At 42.6% G+C, this 21,832-nt stretch overlaps 1 protein-coding gene across 2 annotated transcripts in view; it reads left to right on the forward strand.

The window, feature by feature from the left end:
• Positions 1 to 4,323: 4,323 nt before the first annotated feature.
• LOC113012493 (microtubule-associated protein futsch-like) overlaps positions 4,324 to 21,832 on the forward strand; it is a 48,501-nt gene continuing 30,992 nt past the window's right edge. The window contains exon 1 of one of the 2 annotated variants that reach the window (XM_026152743.1): positions 4,324 to 4,960. In XM_026152743.1, coding sequence (XP_026008528.1) covers positions 4,611 to 4,960 — 350 coding nt within the window. In that variant the 5' untranslated portion in view covers positions 4,324 to 4,610. The remainder of the gene's footprint in view (positions 4,961 to 21,832) is intronic. The other variant, XM_026152742.1, reaches the window with a different exon arrangement.

Below are 21,832 nucleotides of genomic sequence, written 5' to 3' on the forward strand. Positions count from 1 at the left end.
CTGAAGGACCCGTCCCATCCTGGCAACAAACTGTTCCAACTTCTGCAATCTGGTAGAAGGTTCCGCATCTTCCGGGCAAGGACAGAGAGACTCAAGAGGAGCTTCTATCCCCAAGCCATCCGTGCCCTAAACACACACACCCGCCCTCTCACATCATCTATAATTGACTGAGACAGGACTCTTCCAGACACTCTAAACCAAGGCACAATGTACATTTCAATTCCTTTAATTTTAAATATGTTTATATTGTCTATCCTGTAAAATAGTCAGATGTCTATTCATATTAATGTACAGAATTCACCTGCTTGTTGCTACTACTGCACATTCACCCAGTGTATATACTATATATATATATTTATAATGTTCTTCCTCTACACACACCCCCCCAAATTTTTGCACATGTCGAGGAGCGTGTCAGGCCACATTTCACTGTGTGTTATACTTGTATAACTATGCATGTGACAAATAAAGAACCTTGAACCTTGAACCTTGAATTAAACAGTTTTGCCACCCTGTGCTATTTAAGGTCTACAGTGACCTCTTGTGGAAATTTTGAGTTATTGCTGGTGCCAACAAATTGACGCTGGTGTGACTGTTTCTGTAGTGATCTATGACTCCGTTGACTCCATTCAACTATCGCTGCACTGAATCAAGACTGGAAAGCACTTGGATGTAACCAGTGCTTCTGTGGGACTTTATTAAAGGCAATTAGTCCAACTCCTGAACTGCCCAGTTAGACCAGACCTGCTTACCCCAGTACTCCAGCACGTTGGTGCTGTCACACACATTATGTACTTGGTCTTAATGTCTCGTCTCTGCAGAGACTCTCTGACAGCATGTTGTGCTGTTCACCACTGTCTGCATCAAAAAACCTCCTGAAGGCCCAAGCACATCTGTCCTGCGTGCTGCACAACAACATTGAATATTTAGTATTTACTGCTGTTTACACTTAGCTAGATTAATGCGATGGTGTTGTGTTTAGTATGTTGCTTTGTTTTTTTTTTTGTTTTTTTGCTTGTTTTCTATTCTTCTCTCAACAGGTGATCCAGGAGATTTTTTTTTTTCTCCCCCCCTTTCTCACTGTCCCTCCCCCCTTCTGTTTTTCCTTTCCTTCCTCTTTCTTTCTCCCTTTCCTATCCCTCACTCATGTCTGTCCCGTCTGTAACATCTGAAAATAAAATATAATAAATAATAAAAACAAAGATCGACCAAATGGACCAATACGGCAATGCCACGAAGATCCATTTGGCAAAGTAAATCCATTGGGTATCCTTGTTGGTCTTCAGACAACAATTCTGATGGCTAAAGAACCAAATGGGACAGGCAAAAAAAAAAAAAAAAAAAAAAAGTTTATTTCAGCCCCAGAGGTTGGCACTCCGACTCTGTATGGGCTCATGCTGCTGCTGTGGAGGTCAGAGTGCGCGACACGAGGAAGCTGATGGCTTCACACTCAGTCATGAACTGTCCAAAGAGAGTTTCTTTGGCTCTCGGAGCAGGCGGACGCATCTTTCCCCTCTCTCTCCCTTATCGTCCCTGCTGCTGCTTCTATGTGTTCGTCTAGTCTCGTCTAACTCTAACCCTCAAAGAGTTTCTCAGTCTTGTTCTCCAAAACCTAAAGAATTATGGATTTGATCAACTGGTCCCGTAACGGAATTGACAGCTTCCTGGGCTTGGGAGAGCCCAATTGTCCTGCGGAGACGTTTGCTGCCGGATACTCGATGCTCGGTTGGGTCGTGTGTCTGGTGACGCTCTCGATGGAGGACATTGAACAACATCTACCAATTTGGAACAACAATAACAGAGTTCTGGCTGATTGGAGCTGGCTCAGACCCGGCTTATCGAAGAACAAGAAGCGGCTACAGCTGTTTGAAATCCCACAAGGCTGCCCGACATGATAGACGATTGGCTGTGAGTACTCAGACTGTGTTTTGAATGCCATATGGATACGATCTTGGAGAAGAACAACGGAAATTGAGATAATTGGTGACCAGTGACGGACATTAGGCCAACTGTGGAAATTGGATGCAGTTGTTTGCACTAAACCCAAACATTCACCATCTTCACTCATGCGGCTATCCCACTGGCGCCAGCTGAAGGCCTGCCAAGGTGGAAGCTGACTGGAACAACAAACATTCTCCATGATTACAGGATTGTTGTCAGAACTCTTTGTCCTTCCTTCAAGGCCGCCTGGGTCCACTGGAGACTGTTGACCTTCACTTAACCGGGCGTGGTGACACTTTCTCTCAGCTGAACACGGGATACACGCACACATGCACACGCACGAAACATGTACACTGATACTGATACGCCCTCACTATCACCCTCCCTCCTCTGAATCAACGCTTACCTCCCATCCGATGTGGACAGCAGATCAGCTGGAGGCGCGATCGAAGATTGCAGCGCTCCCAGATCTGCTGTACACGCTGGAACACTCTCCCATGTTGCTTGTCTGTGTTTTATTGTGTTATGGTGTGTTGATATCTGTGTTTTCCTGGATTATCCTTTTGTGTTACACATTTCACAGATTTTTTTCCTCGCTACCTAGCCTGACCTGTCTCCCCAATGTGATGTTTGTGTATTGTGTATACGGTCGGCAAGGTCAGTCATCTCGGTTGTGGGCAACTGCAACTGACAAATAAAGGCCCTCTCTCATCTCATCATCAAAAACAAAAGCTGTATATGAGAATAAAGTTTCATGGAAACTTAAAGGTTTCATCGACCTGTGACTCGTGCTCATGGATGGAAACACTGACTGCAGATGATTAAAGTCAAATTAATCGTTATAACACCATAACTCAACATAGCTGCTGTGTTCTCACATGGGCTCAGAGACTTGCATGTACTCTTCTTCATCAGTCCTGTGCTGCTATGACCAGCAGGTGGAGGTGTTATATTACTGAATAATCATCAAATGTTTTAGTCAAATATTTTGCAGCATTAATAAGTAATGTAATTAAATGCTTTATAAATATAATGTCATCTGCTAAATGCTTCATTGTTATTTATCTAAATGTTTATTGAAATTAAATTAAATCTGTTGGTTAAAAATGCAAAGCTAAGGTATGATTATTTCGATATTTCATTTTTATTCTCCTTTAGTAAACAGCTAAAGACTTCTAGCTTTTGGCTTTATAATATTACTGTTTTGTATTTCAGATTTCTTTCTATGGTTTGTATAAACTTTTCAGAATTTTATTATTACTGCTTTATTTCTTTTTAATTATTTGACCATTTTTTATTTTGTATTTGGTTATAACCTATTTTTGTCCCGCGGGACACAAGTCTTGCCGAGCTTTTCATCCAATATTTTAATGTATGCATTTTATCTTTTACTCTAACACAATTCATCCATCTCCTTAGCTTTAAGACCCTCAACCCCAAATGACCCCCACAGGTGTAGTTACCTGTATATTTTAATAATTTAAAAACCTGATCAGAAGGGTAAGAAAATAAATCAGGGTGCTGCTGCTGCTGCTCTCTTTTCTCCGTGAAACAGAGAGAGGGCGGGGCCTTAAATCACACGTGACCCCAACAACATCCTGCACACGTATGAGCTGATGGCCTCAGGAGGAAGGTGCAGGTATCCAAACTGTGACCTGAACAGATTTATGTTTCTCTATTTTCATATTATTTTTTTTATTTTTATTGATTTTTATTGAGGAACATCTCCCTCTGAAACGAGCTGAGCTGCATATTCATGACAGCAGACATCATACGTGTGTTAGTGAGACATGCACTGATGATCTGTCTGAAGAAATATGTGTGCAACAAGACAACACAGCAAATGGTCAATTAATCAAATGAAAAAGATTTAAACATTTTCAGAACCAAGACAATTAATTTACAAGCACTGGTGACATTTTCTTAAATTTAATACGTGAATAGAAATATTAGGGTTTTAATGGCTTCAACTAAAAATGAAAATAACTCCCAGTTGCTACATTACAAATGTTCATGTGTCTCAGAATATTTATTTAGTTACAAACTTCAAACAATTGAATCAATAAATTATTTCTATAAAGCATTAGTTGATAATAGCATAAAAACAGCTAAAAAAAAAATTTCATATTTTTTTTAATTCGCATTAAAAGCTGCCCTTCCTGTAGCATCCACCGGAGGCTCCAGCAGTGAGTCAGTCACAGATTCCCAAGTTTAAACTTCACAGCAGAAAGAAACACGTTCAGTCTGATTTAAAAAAGAAAAACCTGATTTGGTCTCTGTAGATAATTTCTACCTTTATGACACATGTTTGTTTATTTTTTAAAGTCATCTGTTTAAAGTTCAACTTTATTGTAAAGTTTCAAACATATAAAAATTACAGTTGGTGATGGTGCCTACTTCCATCTTTTAGATACAGTCTATGATAGGCGCGCAGAGAGAGAATAACAATAAAATATGATTTTATTTGAACTGTTAAAGTCTGAGGTGCAGTCTTGTGTTTTCTTTTTGGGGATCTCTTATTGGTTCACCTTTCTTCTACCTGATTGCGCGCACCCGGTGTGGGCACGTCCGTGGGCTCGCGGTAACCCGCTCTGCAGGTTCGCCCGGAGAGTCAGTGCCTGAGTGCTCCTGCAGCGAGCAGCTGTGCTCCTGCTCACACGGCGGACACCATGAGTAAGTCCAGCACGCTCAAAGTCCGGAAACTATTCAGCCTCAAATCACCGGAGAAGGAGAAGAAGGAGCTGAAGAGGTCGGGGTCCCTCAAAGATGTAGTGGGTGCAGGGACCAACCCCGCGGACATCCCGGGGGGGCTACCCTGGAGCCCCGGCTCTCTCAGCCCGGGAGACAACCCGACTCTACCCGGGGACTCTTCACTCAAATCCCCGAAAGAAAAGAAGAAACGGCGGCTGCTGTCGTTCAAGCTGAAACGGAAGAAATCCAAAGACAAAGACCGAGGAGGAGGAGGAGGAGAGGTGTTCTTCCCTGACACCGATGAGCTGGAGAGCTTCAGCAGCTACAAGTAAGCCAGAAACTTTCTCTGAAGTTATTCTGAGCTTTCAGAGTTGAGCTGTAAGCGTAGGTCACACAGTCCGCAGTGATGCAGCTTTGAACGCGCGCTGATGCAGGTCACAGTGCCAGACAGTGTTCTGTTTAGCCCACATGTGGCACACACGGGAGCTCCTTACCCGGGTTAGATTTGCACTGTCCCATATCCATGTTTGTTTTTGTTTTTCGTTATTTCACAGATTCATGTGTTTATACTTATTATGTTTATGATCATGTTTATAGTTTCCAAAATAACAGACATGTCTTTGTCCCACATCTGCATCTTTGGACACATATGGGTCAAAAGTAGTCAAAGTATGTCTGTTATCTGGCATCTGTCTCTTTAATGTTTTTAGATTTGCTCACATTTAGACTCATTTAATCTATTTGAAGATTTAATTGTGATCCAAGGCATCAGGGCAGCCTGTTGGTAAGCAGCCTGTACTGTAAGTAATGCTTGAATATATTGATCATCTGTATATCGATCTAAAATCTAAATAAGACCCCGGTGCCTGTCTTTGGCCCCTCACTGTCCCAGGACCTCGCTGTTGGTAGTTACAGCTCTGTGTTTGCAGAAGCGAGGGAGCTGCTGAAGTGAGCGTCTCAGAGTGGCTGTTTACCGCCTCTGGCGCTTTTTTGAAATCAGAACGCAGCAGCTCTGAGCTGAGCTAGTTTAGTCATGCACGGCTTTGTGTGCATCACCAGAAAAATGTCGAGGGAGTTAAACAGGCACCGCAGGAGAAAGGTGGAGGTTGTGTTGTAGAAATATGCAGATTTAATGGTTAATTTGACACACGAGGTCTTCTCTGTGCGGGACTGTGATGAGTGACTGACCCGTGCCCTCAAATAACTCATTTAAACTCAAACTCTTCAGGTCAGGGTGGGCCTGGGGTGGTACTGACCCCCTCGTGCTCCAGCACTCAGTGGAATAAAACTGATTTTGCTTAATTAGCTACGGAGCAGCCACGTCTCCTAATGCATGTTTATGGAGTTATGATGACACGGACCTTTGTCTGAGAGGATGCTACTGAATCTGTGGCACCCTGCTGGTCTAGTTCTTGCTCGCCTTGAGGAGCTCTACGAGCAGTTATCCCCTCTGAGTCACTGCTCCCGGTTAAATTAGAGTTTCAAAGAGAAACCACTCGACCTCAAGTGGTTACGATGACTTTCCAGCTCTTTATTTAACCCGGATATTTCTGTTCTCTGTCTTTTCTCTTAAGCACGCTGATGGTTGGAGCTCTGAGTCAGCTGTTGTTGTTGCACATTGTCAGGTTACCTGCAGCATGTTTGTTGTGAGACAGTAATTAGAAAACATTAAAAACCTGCCGTGCAGGGCGTGACACGTTTACCTGTGAAGTCCAAATATAGATGGTGCTCGCCACATTGTCTAAGAAAGTACTGAGTCACTGAGTAACGAGACGAACTGAATAAAGCTTCATCCTGATCGTTGTTATGATGTAAACTAAATCAGGCCGTTCGTGCTGCTGAGTGTTTGGTTGGATGATCAGTAGGATCTGATTGTTCACCATCAGGAGCTGAAGTGTTAATGAAGCCTGTTTTTGTCTCTGTAGATAATCTCAGGCGATTTGTTTTATAAGTCACCTGTTTAACTTGGAATAAGACTTGGGGGCGTGGCCACATTATCTGATCAATAACATGGCAGCTGTGCTAACAGACCTGAGCTCCAGTTTGTCTCCAACAGTCTCCATAACCACACTGATGTGATAAAGATGAGCACCATCCTCTTCGTCAGACCTGGGTATGGTGCAGCATCCGGCCCTCGGGCTCCGTGTGAGGTTAAAGTGAAACTAAGGTTCAAACATAATCCAAACCACGCAGCATATTAATGACTGACCTCGTGCTATGATGGATCCTCTCAGACGTTCTTGGCTGAAGTTTGGTTTGTTTTCATTGTCTTCTTCCTGTCATGTGACGGCGTTTGTCTCGTGCTGTCAGGGACCCTCGACATGAAGTTCAACCCCGTCCTCTGTCTGCCCAGTTCTCATGTGCTTATAGCTCTGTGGCTGATAACAACTTTGCATATTATTGTGACTCAGGTTTTCTTTCTAGTTCATTTTGAATGTTTATATCATCTTTACATGGAAACTATCAAACATCCTGCGAATCTCATAATCCTCTACCATGCATGTCTAACATCTGGAGAACAGAAACACTGATCATTTTATTAGAGCTGAAAGAATCTGGATCATTTTTAACTCAAACTTTGGCCTTTGGGAGCTGAATGTACTTGGACCCGGATATAATAATGAAGTAATTCCCCTGCCTTTAAATGAAGCCTGCACACCTGTCTCACAGGTGGATTCTGAAGAAGAGGGACAGACTTTGGTATTTTTCCTCTCGACACTAAAGCTTTCCGAGTTCCTCGTGTTTCTCTGACTCTGAACAGGCTGTGACTTCCTGCTTCCTCCAACCAACATGAAAGTTTCAAAGTGCTGCTCTGGTTACAGATTCCAGCAGGAATTCATCAGCACTCGGATACAGGTCTCATCTGTCATCATAAACATACCAGGGTCTGCACGGTGATCTCACTGCAAGGCAATCTATCACTGACAGCTTCACATTGTTTCTGTAACAGGTGAAGAGTGCAGGTCACGTTTAGACGAAGGCTTCAGGTGTGGATGTCACGGCAATCCTTCACCCGGCTTTCCTCTCGGACTGATTCAGGGATTATATTTTATCCTCACATGCAGACATGATTCACGAGTGACCTGCACGTTTCTTCCTCTTACATTCGTCTCATGTCGTTTTTGGGATGAGTTTGAGGATCCACGAGGATCCAAAATCAGGAGAGGTTATTCAGGAAAAACAGCCACAGCACATCTAAGTTATTCCTCTGCTTCTGTCGTGTTTACATCAGAGGATAAAAATGCATCTATCCTAAAACCTACAGCTGTGTACCTGCCGCAGTCACCACGATGTCTGTAGAGAGATTACACAGTCCTTAAGAATCGTAAACATCTCAGCTTATCACTTCCTTTCATCATGGTGGCGTTTTTGTGACAGCAGTAGAGCAGTGACATGATGACATGAAGCACCAGAGTCACACGCCGGCCTCTTCTCTGCTCTGTTTCGATGTCGCATTGATGCTGAAACCTCTGATGCATCACTGCAGTTATCCTGCTGATTCAGTCAGAAAGCTCCACCAGGTGTCTGTGAGAACTGATCTGTTCATTTCAGTTCTATGTTGGTTTACTGTGCCATACAATAGATGGACTGACTGTGAAGATCACCGATGTTGGCGTCTTGTCACTCTGGATGTGACAAATTGGCGTATCTGGCTGTGAAACTAGACCCGCCTCCTTTTTAAAACAAAGCGTAACCAAAACTTACTAAATGGATTCGACGTGCGGAGGCGTTTTACACCTGCCAGACAGAAAACGTTTCTTTTTTTGTTCTCAGTCGTTTCTACAAACCAGAGAAGTAAAAACTCCAAACACACTGAAAGCAGATGAGTTCTGATGGAGTCAGAAAAGCAAAGTTTAAGTTTGATGTTTCCTTAAATGTAAAGGAACAGTTTTGAAGGAATAAACCTTCTTTTATCTCTGCAGATATAAAAAGACAAGATCTAGATCCTGGAAAAGCATCAGGAATCAGAAAGAATTGAGCCTATAAACAGAATCAACAGTCGCTGAGTTATCTCTAAAATCTGATCTGTACATTTGTCTGTGTGGAGTTTCATGCTCGCAGCGTCCTGAGGCGATCTGATCGTGCAGACTGGATGAAGGCGTCACGCCCTTCAGTGGGAGCCGCTCGCACTGAGCGCACAGCTTGATGTGAGGGCGTGGAGGTTTGACACCAGAGTGAGCGAGCCCTGTGGTCTCAGTGCAGGATTTAACAAGTAAACCAGGCCGATGCACACACTCGTAGCTGCTTGTAGATCGAGGTGAAATTTTGTGACTCATCAGTTTGTGTAGTTTTGTAATGACGACTAATCTTTCTGGGAAACGAGTTTGTTTTTTCTGTGTTGAATTCATCGTCACTGAGATGATTCTGATGTTTGTTGTTGTTTCTGAGGATAAAGATGCTTCTCATAAATCTGATTGATTTACTGGGACTAAAGATCTTTATCAAACATGACTGAGTCACCACCTCATGACTCGTGCACAGGAGAGATGTGCTCTGAAAGCTGACTACATCTTTAAATGCTGCTTTGTTTGCTCGTTGGCTCCAGAAATACTCGGCTGAGTGTTTTACTGTTATTTCATTGATGTACATCAGCAGATTTGACATTAACAGCCAAGATAACCTGTGATGTAAGAAAATAAAGCCAAATCTTTTGTTTTAAAGTTGGAAAATCAGAAGTTTGAGCTCAGCGTTTCCTTATTCCTGTTGATTTGCTGCATTTCTAGTTTGGATTTAGTTTTTCTCTCTACACATGGCACAGTCTGTTCACTGTCACTTCCTGCTCCTCCTTTTGCTGTTATTTTTCAGACTAACTGGAAGAGAGAAAATCGTAGGTCCATAGATTCCCTGCAGAGGTATCGATTAAACTTAAAGGCTGTAATGTGTGGGGTTTTTTTTGTTTTTTTTCTAGAGGAAGGTAATCCAGATTAGAAACGTCAGACTATCATTCTGACTTGTAGTAAAACCATCTGAACCTCAGATTTTACGATGTGTAAACCCTCAGGTGTACACGAGAAAGGTGAGAGCGTGATTTGTGGATTAGTCGGTACATCTCGGTTCTGAGTTTTAAGTTTCACAAAATTGCTGTATCAGCAGGTAGTGTTAGGCCACACCCCCAGCGAACACAGAAACTAAAACTGCTGCTGTGGACGCAGGGTTACTCACCTCAAAGAATCAGTTTGGGGTGAAGTCTGATTAGTTTCTCGTCTTTTTTCTTCAGTGATGTTAGAAATAGTTTCATGCTGTTGTCGTCCTTCATCCAAGGACGACAACAGCATTGGGTCAGTGCAGTACAGCGGTCGTGGTAGCAGCTGTGCTGAAGGCCGCAGCGAGCACTCGATCAGTGTGCAGATGATCATTGGTGGTTCCCTGGAAATGAATCTGTCAGACTTCTGCAGAGTTTGCTGGTTGTGAGTGAATCATGTGAAAGGCTTTTGGATGTGTTCCCATCACATGTACTGCAGTCATGTCTCTTCAGGTTTTATCGATAGTGATAATAAATCACATATTTGCTGAGAGGGGATTTCCATCTGCTTTGAATATTACAATTCTCACTTTGGATGAGAAAATATTTCCTCTAAAGGAGGAAGAATCAAGAGCTCACAGGTGATCAGTCGATGCTGTCAGAGGCTAAATCAGGGACTTTTTTTTTTCTTTCTAGTAAGGTCAGAGGTCACAGACGAGTGAAGCTTGAACCGTCTCTCCAGCTGAAAAGCGTCTACATGGTTGAATTTTCAGCCCTTTTCAATTATTGTACCATAATTCAGACTCCAGCATTTGCATGTTTTTCTTATACTGCATTTTATTACCCCCGATTTAATTTGACTGAAGCAAATCTTAAAGTGGGGAAAAAGTTCATAAAGCTCTAAATTATCACTCATAAATAAATATGCAGTCCTGTACCCAAACAGAGCAGGGCGATATGACCAAAATAGTTATCACGATATACATTTGAAAATTTGCAATAACAATATAACTGATGATGTAATTGACACAAGACAAAATACTTTACAACTCCACAACTTTATTAGTGCAAAAAACCCCATCAATGTATTTTCACTTAAACAAGCAGCTGTTTTTTATGTGCATTAAAGTTATATAAAAATTTAACAGTGCAAATGCAAATTCGTTGCTGACAGTTTAACCAAAAGGCATTTCCAGTGGAAACTGGCCGACATATCCTCAGCATAACCATGTATAACTTAAAAACAGGTTATACACACACAATACGGTAATATTATGTTGAAGCACAGTACGTATCACTCCGCGAGGGTCCTGCCTATGATAGCCGTAATGCTCCGACAATCCATCAAGCGGTGCGGCTTCGTAGCTTAGCAAAGTCGTACTAAAACATTTGACAGATTTTTGAGCGCCGTGTACATAAAATAGTTTTGAGGTCAGTAAACACAACCAGAGTTCATACATAAGGCACACGGGATTATAAGGGGCACTTTCGATTTTCAGAAAAATCAAAGGATTGATTTTATGTGTGCCGTATTTTCCAAACAACACGGTAATAACGTCGGCCCGCTAGCATGCTCTACCAAAAATAGTGCTTTGTTGTGTATCTGACGGACGAAAGCTAAACCAGTTCCACACCACTGAAGCTGCAGCATTTTTACAAACCAGTTCTGGTTCATCGTTTCATTCAACGATCCGCTTTCACCCTTCTCATTCTCCGTCGCCGCCATGCTTTTTCCGCCATGTGCGTATGAAAACAAAGGCACTGCGCATGTGCGTTTTACCCATATTCTATCGCTATATTTCATTTTCTTATCGTTGCCCAACATTAAACCGGTGTTACTGTGAACAGCAGGATATGGCCCAGCACTAGTCCAAATATCCAGAATATTCCTGTTATTCCTATTGACTGTCTGTCAACACTGATATTTCTGCTCTGTATTAAACCACATTTACACTAACAGTAAACTACAGTACAGTAACTTACAGGTTTTTGTCTCGTGTATTCGGCTACAGTTGAACCTTTTCAGGCTTCTCCCTTCTGTGAACTTTTAATAGGTTTTTGTTTTGTTACTGGACATTTATCGTACCAACTTAATTTTGGGTTCATTTTTAAATGAGACAAGTTGAATAAATAAAATCTGATTAAATCTCACGGTTTTTTTAAAGCTTCTATTTGGTCATTATTCTGTGCAAAAAGTTAAAAAACAGAAAAGAAAACAAGATTTGGAGGCTCAGACCTGAGTTTCAGCTCGCAGCTGAATGCATGCAGCACACCTGTCCACACCTGTTCATTCATATAACACTGACGAGACACAGCAGGAAACACTCTGTCACTGCGACTGGTGCACAACAACCTGTTCACATTATAAAATGTTTATATTGGTTTAGATTGCATGGTTAAATGCTGCTTGTATTCTGAAGCATCAATGGTAGAACTGACTTATATGTGATGTTAGACAGTATTGATTGGAGCCATCAGCAAATGATGTAATGACACGTGGATTTTTCTGCAGTCATCTCTACAGTTGTTGTCTTTTCGTAATGAACGTATTGATTTCTGCTTCCTTACATGCTGACTGAGCTAATCTTTGACCCAGTTCTGATAGTGCAGATTGATTGGGAGGAAGAGGGTGATGAGGCGATGACTCGGGTTAGCTGAAAACAAAAGAATCAGCTCGTATGTCGAGGACGTCGCTGCAGGGAGCAGGCAGTGAAACGTGGGGCCTGAAACAGGTTTTGAACGTTGAGTAATACGTCCTGTTTCTGCTCGTAGAAAGTCACCTCTGTCATGTTGTTCGGGCTTCTGAGGAGCTCCATAAAACATGATTTGTCTTGACATAAAACCACCTTCTTAACCACTTTTTGACGAGCCAATTAGGCGGATATTGTAACCTTTGTTCTGGCCTAATAATGCAGAAGGTTCTGAGAAACGTCTCTTGTCCTGCTGCCAAACTCTATTGTTCATGAGCGATATAGGATCTTTATTTTAACTGACACAGCTGAGAGGGAGGAACAGCCGTTTGATCCACATTACATGTTTTTACATGATAGAAGAAGAGCTCAGAGACACATTTATTGACTCTTTAATTCCTTTGCTTGAGTATCTTTTTGGCCACTGGTCTGCACAACAGGTGGAAACGTTTTATTACCAACCTCGATGGTAAAGAGCTGCCGTAGCGAATCTGCTCTACAAAGACTGAATTGGTTCACCAGCAGATTGAGAACTATTACATTTCCGGGGCTGTACTGAAATATTATCACACATTTGAGGTGCGGTCAGGAAAATGAAGGCTCATCTTCTTGTCCAGGTCAGCATGATGTTCTTGTTCTCTGCACGTTTTGTTTGATTTAAAGAGCGTGGCTGCAAACACAGTGGTTCTGCAGACGTCTGTGGTAAAATGACCCTCAGCTCTGACCTCTGTGAACAGTTTCCTGATCAGTTTTGGGCTCAGTCACTCATTTCTGGTCATATTGAAGAAAACATGAAGCCCGTTCCCTTAAGTTTGGTGATTCTGGCTTTCAGAAAAGACGATCACCCAGAGACCAGTGGGGAACCTCACGGTGGTGATGTCCACCTTTGACAGGATTACTTGCCACAACGATCAGCTTCTCCTGCATTTTGATGCTAAACCAAACGAGTGCCCACCTCACTCATTCTGGATGTTTGCAGGAAGCGATTTGATTGGTTAACGGTAGCGCTCGAGTGTTTGAGTGAAAGCTGACAGCTGTGGTGGCGTTTGAAAAGTCTGTCTTTTCTCAACTTTTCAAGAAAGCAAAGAAACAGAGCCACAACCACAGGAGTCGCCCCCTGCTGGACATTCAGAAGAATGCAACCCTGAGAAACTGCTATGTTGGCTTCTCTTTGTAGACACTTTTCGTTCCGACAGCTTTCAGTCTGTTTAAGCTTTTTCAGCTCTTCTGGTTGTTTCCACTGTGACTGCTCGTCTTAAACGTGTTAAACCTGAGAGCTGAATGCAGAGCTACAGATCGCTGCCTTTTCCCTTGGAGGAGCATCTGTGGTTAAAAGTAAGAGCTCAAGTTTGTTTATTTTGCGTAAGCACTGACACAAAACCAGTTTTGTAAAGGATACTGGACGGGTCCTCCATGTCTCTGTTCAGTCGCTGTTTTGATTAGACTACATCACCACGCCTGTGTGCAACAAAACAACATTTTCTGGTATGCTGCAGATGATAATGGTTTAATGCAAGTGAAGAGGTGGAGGTGTGATAGACAGAAGAAGTCAGAATGAATTGTTCTCATCAAAGGGAGATGTGAGGCCATTGTTCTCCGACCATAAATATTTTCCTGTTGCTGTCAGCATGTTGGTGTTTTCACAGCTTTAGAGCTGGATGGCCAGAAACTGTGAAACGATAACTCGGTTAAAACTCAGTCAGTGGAAGTGTGATATCCTTGGAAGCAGGAAATGCACCTGAGCAGGTTCTTGTGATTGTGCATGATGATGCTCTCGAGGCCATTGAAGGAAAAGACTGTGTTAATATCATTTTCCATGTTTCACAGCTCGCTGAGCTCAGCAGCCTGTTAAAGAGTATATGCTACAATCCCTCACCTCGATACAGCATCTCTGGATCAGTCTAGTGAAGCTTATGAGACTAGTGGAATTTCTAAATATATTTATTTACTGCAGTGCTCCTCGACTCAATCACAAAGTAATCTAGTATCCACAAGTTCAGTCATGTAGGAATTGCTAGCAGCTAATTCGGCGTGCTGTTATTGTTGATGGAACATGAACAGATTCAAGCTAAAAACATGCGACTGAACTTTCTGCCTCTACAGCAACACTTTTTGTTTACATCCTCCAAAATCTTCGGATTCTAGGAATCAGCACATTCCAGGTGGAAGTGCCCGTCTGACTGTAAATAAATCCAAATTACTGGATTTTGTGTGCATATTGTTGCAAAGTGCGCTGCTACATGACAAAACCAGCTCAGATTGTTACAAAGTCATCTGATAAGCTGGAAACACGCCTGCTGCCAAAGTTCCAGCTTCAATAATAACTGGATTACAGAAGAACAACAACAGCTGCAACTGGTAAATCTGGAAATGCATCTTCACCATCAACACAACCTGCTTCTGTGAACCAGCATCAGCTTCACACTCCTTTGTTCAAGGTGTTGATAATGTTATAATGGCTCGATAAACCAGGAGGATTATTGGTGTAAATGTAATATTGTGTGGAGGATGTTTAGGTTTGTAATGTGGGATGGAGTGGAAGCTTTGCTTTTATTTTCAGCGTGTGTCTGTGTTTGTGTACCTGCAGCCATTATTGTTGTTAACATGAGCGATTAGCCTCTGAGATTGGATTAGTCGAATACTGAAAACATTCATTGTTTGTGTGATTCTGGAGAATGGATTATTTTAAGGAGGCTGAATGATGCCGTGTGTGTTTTTGTCTCTTTCTGTCACAGCTTGTGTGTGCTGTGTGTTGAAAGGCTCTCAGGTTGGCTGAGTGTAACTCCAGCACAAACACAACATTGTTGCCCTGTTTTGTGTTGTGTGAAACTGGAGTAAATATGACCGTCCTCCGTCCTGTGACACATTTGCTGTTGGACTTGTGTGACCCCGTTCATGAACACAAAGGCTTAAGTGAAGCGTGCTCTCGTGCCGCACGCCCCAGGACTGTAAAAGAAGCTGTTTCCAGCACATTTGAGATCATTTTGTACTACTGCACAAAATCTATGTCATGTTTGATTGAGAGGGCAGGATACACTCACAGGTACACAGGTACGCCTGTTTAACTACTTGTTTGCACAAATATCTAATCAGCCAGTCACATGGCAACAACTCAGTGCGTAGAGGCATGAAGGCATGGTGAAGATGACCTTTGACCTATTCGGTGAGCAGCAGTTCTGAGGAAAACCTTCCTTGTTGACGTCAGCAGTCAGATGAGAATGGGCAGACTGCTTTGAGCTGATAGGAAGGCAACAGGAACAGATAACCACTCGTTAACCACTCGCACAACACATCAAACATTATGGGCTGCAGCAGCAGACGACTGCACTGGGTACCACTGAGGGTATAACAAACCCAGACTGGGCGATGGAAGGTCTGAAAAATGTTGTGTGCTGAGTTTCTGTCTGCAGAAACGTTTGAATGGTAAAGTTTATATAAATGATGTGATGGATCCATCCTGCCTTGTTTCAATAGTTCAGGTTGCTGAAGGTTGTGCAATGATGTGGAGGATGATGGCTCAGTTTAATCTCTGCAGCCTACCTGAGTGTTGTTGCTGACCATGTCCATCCCTTTATAACCACAGTGTACCATCTGCTGATGGCTGTTTCCAGCAGGATAATGCTCACTGTCCCAAAGCTCACATCATCTCAAACTGGTTTCTTATCTCTGAACCTTTGGGATGTGGGGGAACAGGAGATTCTCACCATGCAGCTGTCAAATCAGCAGCAGCTGTGTGATGATGTCATGTCAACATGGACCAAAATCTCCGAGGAATGTTTCCAGCACTTTGTTGAATCTGTGCCATGAAGAAATGGGGCAGATCTGAAGGCAAAAAGGGCTTTAACTGATACTAGAGGTGTACCTAATAAAGTGTCCGTAGCAACTGCAAACATGAGATGAGGCTGCCCTTCCCCAAAACAGTTCCAGCTGGAACCTCCCTTTCTCTTATCGCTCTGCTGCAGCGTTACGAAAGCTCAGACACAGAATAAATTCTGACTGTGAAAAAGGTGAAATCTGCCTTTCATGCATGTCGAAGCTTCAGTAACTCTGAGTACATAACACAGGCACATGCATGCACAAACTCCCACCAAACTAGCAGAGTAAAATGAATCCACAGCAGAGATTAATATCTGTAATGTTAAGAAATACGAATCAAACCAGCAGCAGCTACTGAATAAACTAAACAAGGGATGGACAGGATTCAGCGGCTGACTCAGCCTCTGTTTGCTGTACGAGGGCTTTAATGAGTCACCGGGAGCTGCTGATGGAAGATGGACAAAAAGTGAAAGAATACAGGCCACAGTGGAGACGAGAGCTGGGCTGGAGCCTTTCTCCAGGGTGAAGTTGCCCAATAGAAACTTTGAGCTGAATACTCAGCTAAAGTGTGGCGAAAGAGCCGCCCTCTGCTGTGCTTCTGTTTGCTCAGAATAATTCATGTTAAAAGCTGATAGACGAACCCAAAGTGCTGTATAGAAATACAAACAGGCGCTTTGCTCTGAGAACCCAAACCAGCTGTTGTTTGTGAAATTGGCTGAGCGTTTAGGGAGTGCCTGGAACGACCGCTGCAGGCTGAATGTTTGCCAGACACGGGGCGGGTCTGCAGCAGCCAGTAAGCTGCAGCCGCTCTGCTTCCACTGCTGCCGTGGCGTGCAGGCAAAACCAGGCCAATTGTTTGTGAACGCATTCGAGCATTTTAAAGTGCAGACATGTTCCATGTTTGGAAAACGAATCCTGTTTTCACCCGTGCATCTCCGTCCTGCACAGGAATAAAATACAGAGAACACTTCCTCTTTGGAAGAAAAACTGTCAGTACGACGAGAACACGCTGCTAATAATGCTGACATGTTGACTTTGGAAAGGAAGGAGGAAACACATAATAATAAAAGCGTCTACGGACGTCTTTCTGTTTCTCCCCTTTCCATAGAAGGAACTCAGAAAAAGATGAAACTTTATCACACCGCCGAAGAGTTCAGAAAGCCACAACTTCTGACTTGCTCTGTCATAAAATTAGCTTAAAAATGCAGTGCAGCATTTTTTTTATGTGGTAAATGCAGCTTATTGTCAGTGTGACGAAAAGCATAACCTAAAAAGGAAAATTATTAAATATTTTATAATGATATACTAATTTTTAATGAGTAAACTATTTTTAGATAAATATCATGGCTTGTGTTAAAATACAGCTGTTTTAAAGAGGTGCAGACATGAAACATACATCAGTATCAAAGTTTTGGTGAATAATTGCAACACGACTAAATTAACTCAATTAAACAAAAAAATAATTTAAAAATTTATTATATATGATTAACAAAGTCTATCAAAACATCCTTTAAAAAATCATATCCAAAACATCCGTGCGTTGAGGAGACGTCAACTAAAGCTGAACAAGGTCCATGCTGTACTTCCATGTAATACCAGATTGTACCAGGAGATGGTGCTGTGAGCCAATCTAACTTTTATTTAACAAGCAAAAAGAAGAGATTTTATTTAAAATGATGAAAAGCAGAGCCTCTCAAGAAAAAGATGAAGTTAAAAGTAAATATCAGGAGTTAAACAGCAGCAGTCTGAAAACATCTCAGACATGTACTGGAGAAACGCTGCCCCCTGCTGGTGACAGTTTCAGTTGAAATTTGCAGAGGTTGACTACAAAAAGCGTCTTTCACAGTATCGGAGTCTGTGCGCATGTAAAATTTAACCTGAAGTTTATAGAACAAGAATAGATCATTCTTGATAAGTAATTAAACTTTAAAAATAATCATTTAAAATAAGCATGTTTGCATTTCCTGTGCTGATGAAAGTCAATAATTATACTCCTTCTCCTAAAAAACCCTCCTCGTGGGTCGGGGGGGGCGTTGGTTTGAAGAATGAAGCCTTTCTACACCCGCTCGACCTCCACCCGCCTGCTGTTTAATTTCTGCTGTTAATAAAATCTGTGAATTCTAACCCTGACACACTGACATCTGTTGCCTTGGTGTATTAAAATCATAACAGCACACATTGTTTTTTAACATCAGTAACAGTAGATCTTTGTCTGCTGCAACAAAGAGAAGATTCACACAAGTCGGGGCTGGTTTGTGCCGATCGCTGACAGTGTGGGAGACGCATTTTCACCCTCAAGTCATCCTTAACAGCGTCAGAGGTTACACTCACTTTTTTTAAAGTAAGGATGCACATCTCACAGTTTCCCCTCTGTGTGAGGGTTCTTTGTTCTCTGACATCTGTTCACAGATTTTTCCAGCTGTGTGGAAATACAGGCAGGAGGTGGTGTTGGACTCGCAGCAGGCTGCAGAATGTGCAGGACACACAAAGCTGTCTCTGAACTCAGTCATGTGACCTGTTTTTGTTTATGGAGTCATTTTGGTTTAATTCGACTGAAGTTCAGCAGAAACAGGAGCACATCTGCAGAGCGAGCTTCCACGCTGTAGAAAACGAAGATCCTTTACATGGACAAATCAAACTGTCTCAATACATAAATATGTTTGAGGAACATGCAAAGTGTTGTTAGCAAAGCTGTCATGCAGCCGCTGCATGACAGCTTTGCTCATCATACAGGGAGTGCAGAATTATTAGGCAAGTTGTATTTTTGAGGAATAATTTTATTATTGAACAACAACCATGTTCTCAATGAACCCAAAAAACTCATTAATATCAAAGCTGAATGTTTTTGGAAGTAGTTTTTAGTTTGTTTTTAGTTTTAGCTATTTTAGGGGGATATCTGTGTGTGCAGGTGACTATTACTGTGCATAATTATTAGGCAACTTAACAAAAAACAAATATATACCCATTTCAATTATTTATTTTTACCAGTGAAACCAATATAACATCTCCACATTCACAAATATACATTTCTGACTAGGGATGGGTACCGGTGTCCGGTGCCATGATGGCACCGGTTCTGACATAAACGGTAGTAACCAGACCGAAAAGCAGCGCACATTTCGGTGCTTTATTTCGGTGCTTTTTTTTCCTGAGCTGTGATACACTTCTAGCCAATCATTTTACGTTTCCGAGGATAGTAGGCGGGTCCAGGTACGTACGTTCTTTTATGCAGAGCTACAGATTAAAAATGCCCAAGGCGAAGCGGTCAAAAGTCTGGCTGTACTTCACAGCAAAATATGCAAACTCAGCAGCCTGCAACAAGTGCTTTAAGCTGATACTGTGATACTGTCAAAGGAAGTAACACCTCAGATCCGATGAAACACCTGGCGACGCATAGCGGTTTTTTTTTTTTTAAAAGCCGAGAAATGCACCGTATTTGACGACAGCAGCAGCCGTTCTTCTCTGCGTGAGTAGCTTAATGTTGTTCGTGTGTAATTTACGTTGAGTAGGCTAACCACGTTATTACATTAATGCATGTAAGGTGAACTAGCAAACATCATCATAGCTACATGCGGCTGTCTTCTTGTTTGATGGCAGATGCTCCCCTCACCCTGGCCAAAAAGGCTAAAATGACCAAAGAAAAAGAGGGAAACAAGAGGTTTTTGGATAAAGTTTGTATTTTTTCCATTGTTTAAGCACTGCTTCCAGCTAAGAGTGATACCATATATGCCCCATAGCTGCAGAAAAGGCTAACATTGTTATCTTTTTACAAAAAAACAGCTGAATATGAGAGGTTTTTGGACCAATTTTGTGTTCTCCATTCTTTAAGCACCGGTTTGAGCACCGTTTGAGCACCGGCACCGTTTCAAAAGTACCGATTTGGCACCGGTATCGGATAAAACCTAAACGATACCCATCCCTATTTCTGACATTCAAAAACAAAACAAAAACAAATCAGCGACCAATATAGCCACCTTTCTTTGCAAGGACACTCAAAAGCCTGCCATCCATGGATTCTGTCAGTGTTTTGATCTGTTCACCATCAACATTGCGTGCAGCAGCAACCACAGCCTCCCAGACACTGTTCAGAGAGGTGTACTGTTTTCCCTCCTTGTAAATCTCACATTTGATGATGGACCACAGGTTCTCAATGGGGTTCAGATCAGGTGAACAAGGTGGCCATGTCATTAGTTTTTCTTCTTTTATACCCTTTCTTGCCAGCCACGCTGTGGAGTACTTGGACGCGTGTGATGGAGCATTGTCCTGCATGAAAATCATGTTTTTCTTGAAGGATGCAGACTTCTTCCTGTACCACTGCTTGAAGAAGGTGTCTTCCAGAAACTGGCAGTAGGACTGGGAGTTGAGCTTGACTCCATCCTCAACCCGAAAAGGCCCCACAAGCTCATCTTTGATGATACCAGCCCAAACCAGTACTCCACCTCCACCTTGCTGGCGTCTGAGTCGGACTGGAGCTCTCTGCCCTTTACCAATCCAGCCACGGGCCCATCCATCTGGCCCATCAAGACTCACTCTCATTTCATCAGTCCATAAAACCTTAGAAAAATCAGTCTTGAGATATTTCTTGGCCCAGTCTTGACGTTTCAGCTTGTGTGTCTTGTTCAGTGGTGGTCGTCGTTCAGCCTTTCTTACCTTGGCCATGTCTCTGAGTATTGCACACCTTGTGCTTTTGGGCCCTCCAGTGATGTTGCAGCTCTGAAATATGGCCAAACTGGTGGCAAGTGGCATCTTGGCAGCTGCACGCTTGACTTTTCTCAGTTCATGGGCAGTTATTTTGCGCCTTGGTTTTTCCACACGCTTCTTGCGACCCTGTTGACTATTTTGAATGAAACGCTTGATTGTTCGATGATCACGCTTCAGAAGCTTTGCAATTTTGAGACTGCTGCATCCCTCTGCAAGATATCTCACTATTTTTGACTTTTCTGAGCCTGTCAAGTCCTTCTTTTGACCCGTTTTGCCAAAGGAAAGGACGTTGCCTAATAATTCTGCACACCTGATATAGGGTGTTGATGTCATTAGACCACACCCCTTCTCATTACAGAGATGCACATCACCTAATATGCTTAATTGGTAGTAGGCTTTCGAGCCTATACAGCTTGGAGTAAGACAACATGCATGAAGAGGATGATGTGGACAAAATACTCATTTCCCCAATAATTCTGCACTCCCTGTATGAATCTATTTATGGAGAGGACAAATATTTGACCTGCTTCTGTTTTCCCCCTGAAGGTTTCCTTCTCTGACAGAGTGCAGAGACCGTGAACAACCCTCCTGTTCTGGTGAAACCACCTCCAAGTATGTACATGTCGCATCACTGCAGGGCACATCTATCTGCTGCCGCAGTGACGACATGACAGCCAGTGAGTGAAATCCCACCGCTCCACGTTTTAAATCAGCTCTCGTGCTGGAGGCGAGCACAGAGGGGCTGCAGAGATGCTGCTTCCTCTCTCCGTCCACATGTGCCGGCACGATCACACTCGAGGATTCGGTTCCCAAAAGGCTGATTGGAGGCGGCACGTCGATGCTTGTCTGTTGATGAGATGTTGAGACATTTCAGGAAAAATGAGGAAACCCCAGACAGGCTGAGGCGAGACTGTTCAAAGGAATCTCAGTAAGGCTGTGAAGTCTTACCTGGACATTTTACTCAGAAGACGTTTTGCCTTGTTTGTTATTCTCGTCAGCCATCTTTGTAACAGCTCTTATTTTTAATAGT

The sequence above is a fragment of the Astatotilapia calliptera genome, chromosome 19 (assembly GCF_900246225.1).
Source record: "Astatotilapia calliptera chromosome 19, fAstCal1.2, whole genome shotgun sequence".
NCBI classification, from domain to species: domain Eukaryota; kingdom Metazoa; phylum Chordata; class Actinopteri; order Cichliformes; family Cichlidae; genus Astatotilapia; species Astatotilapia calliptera.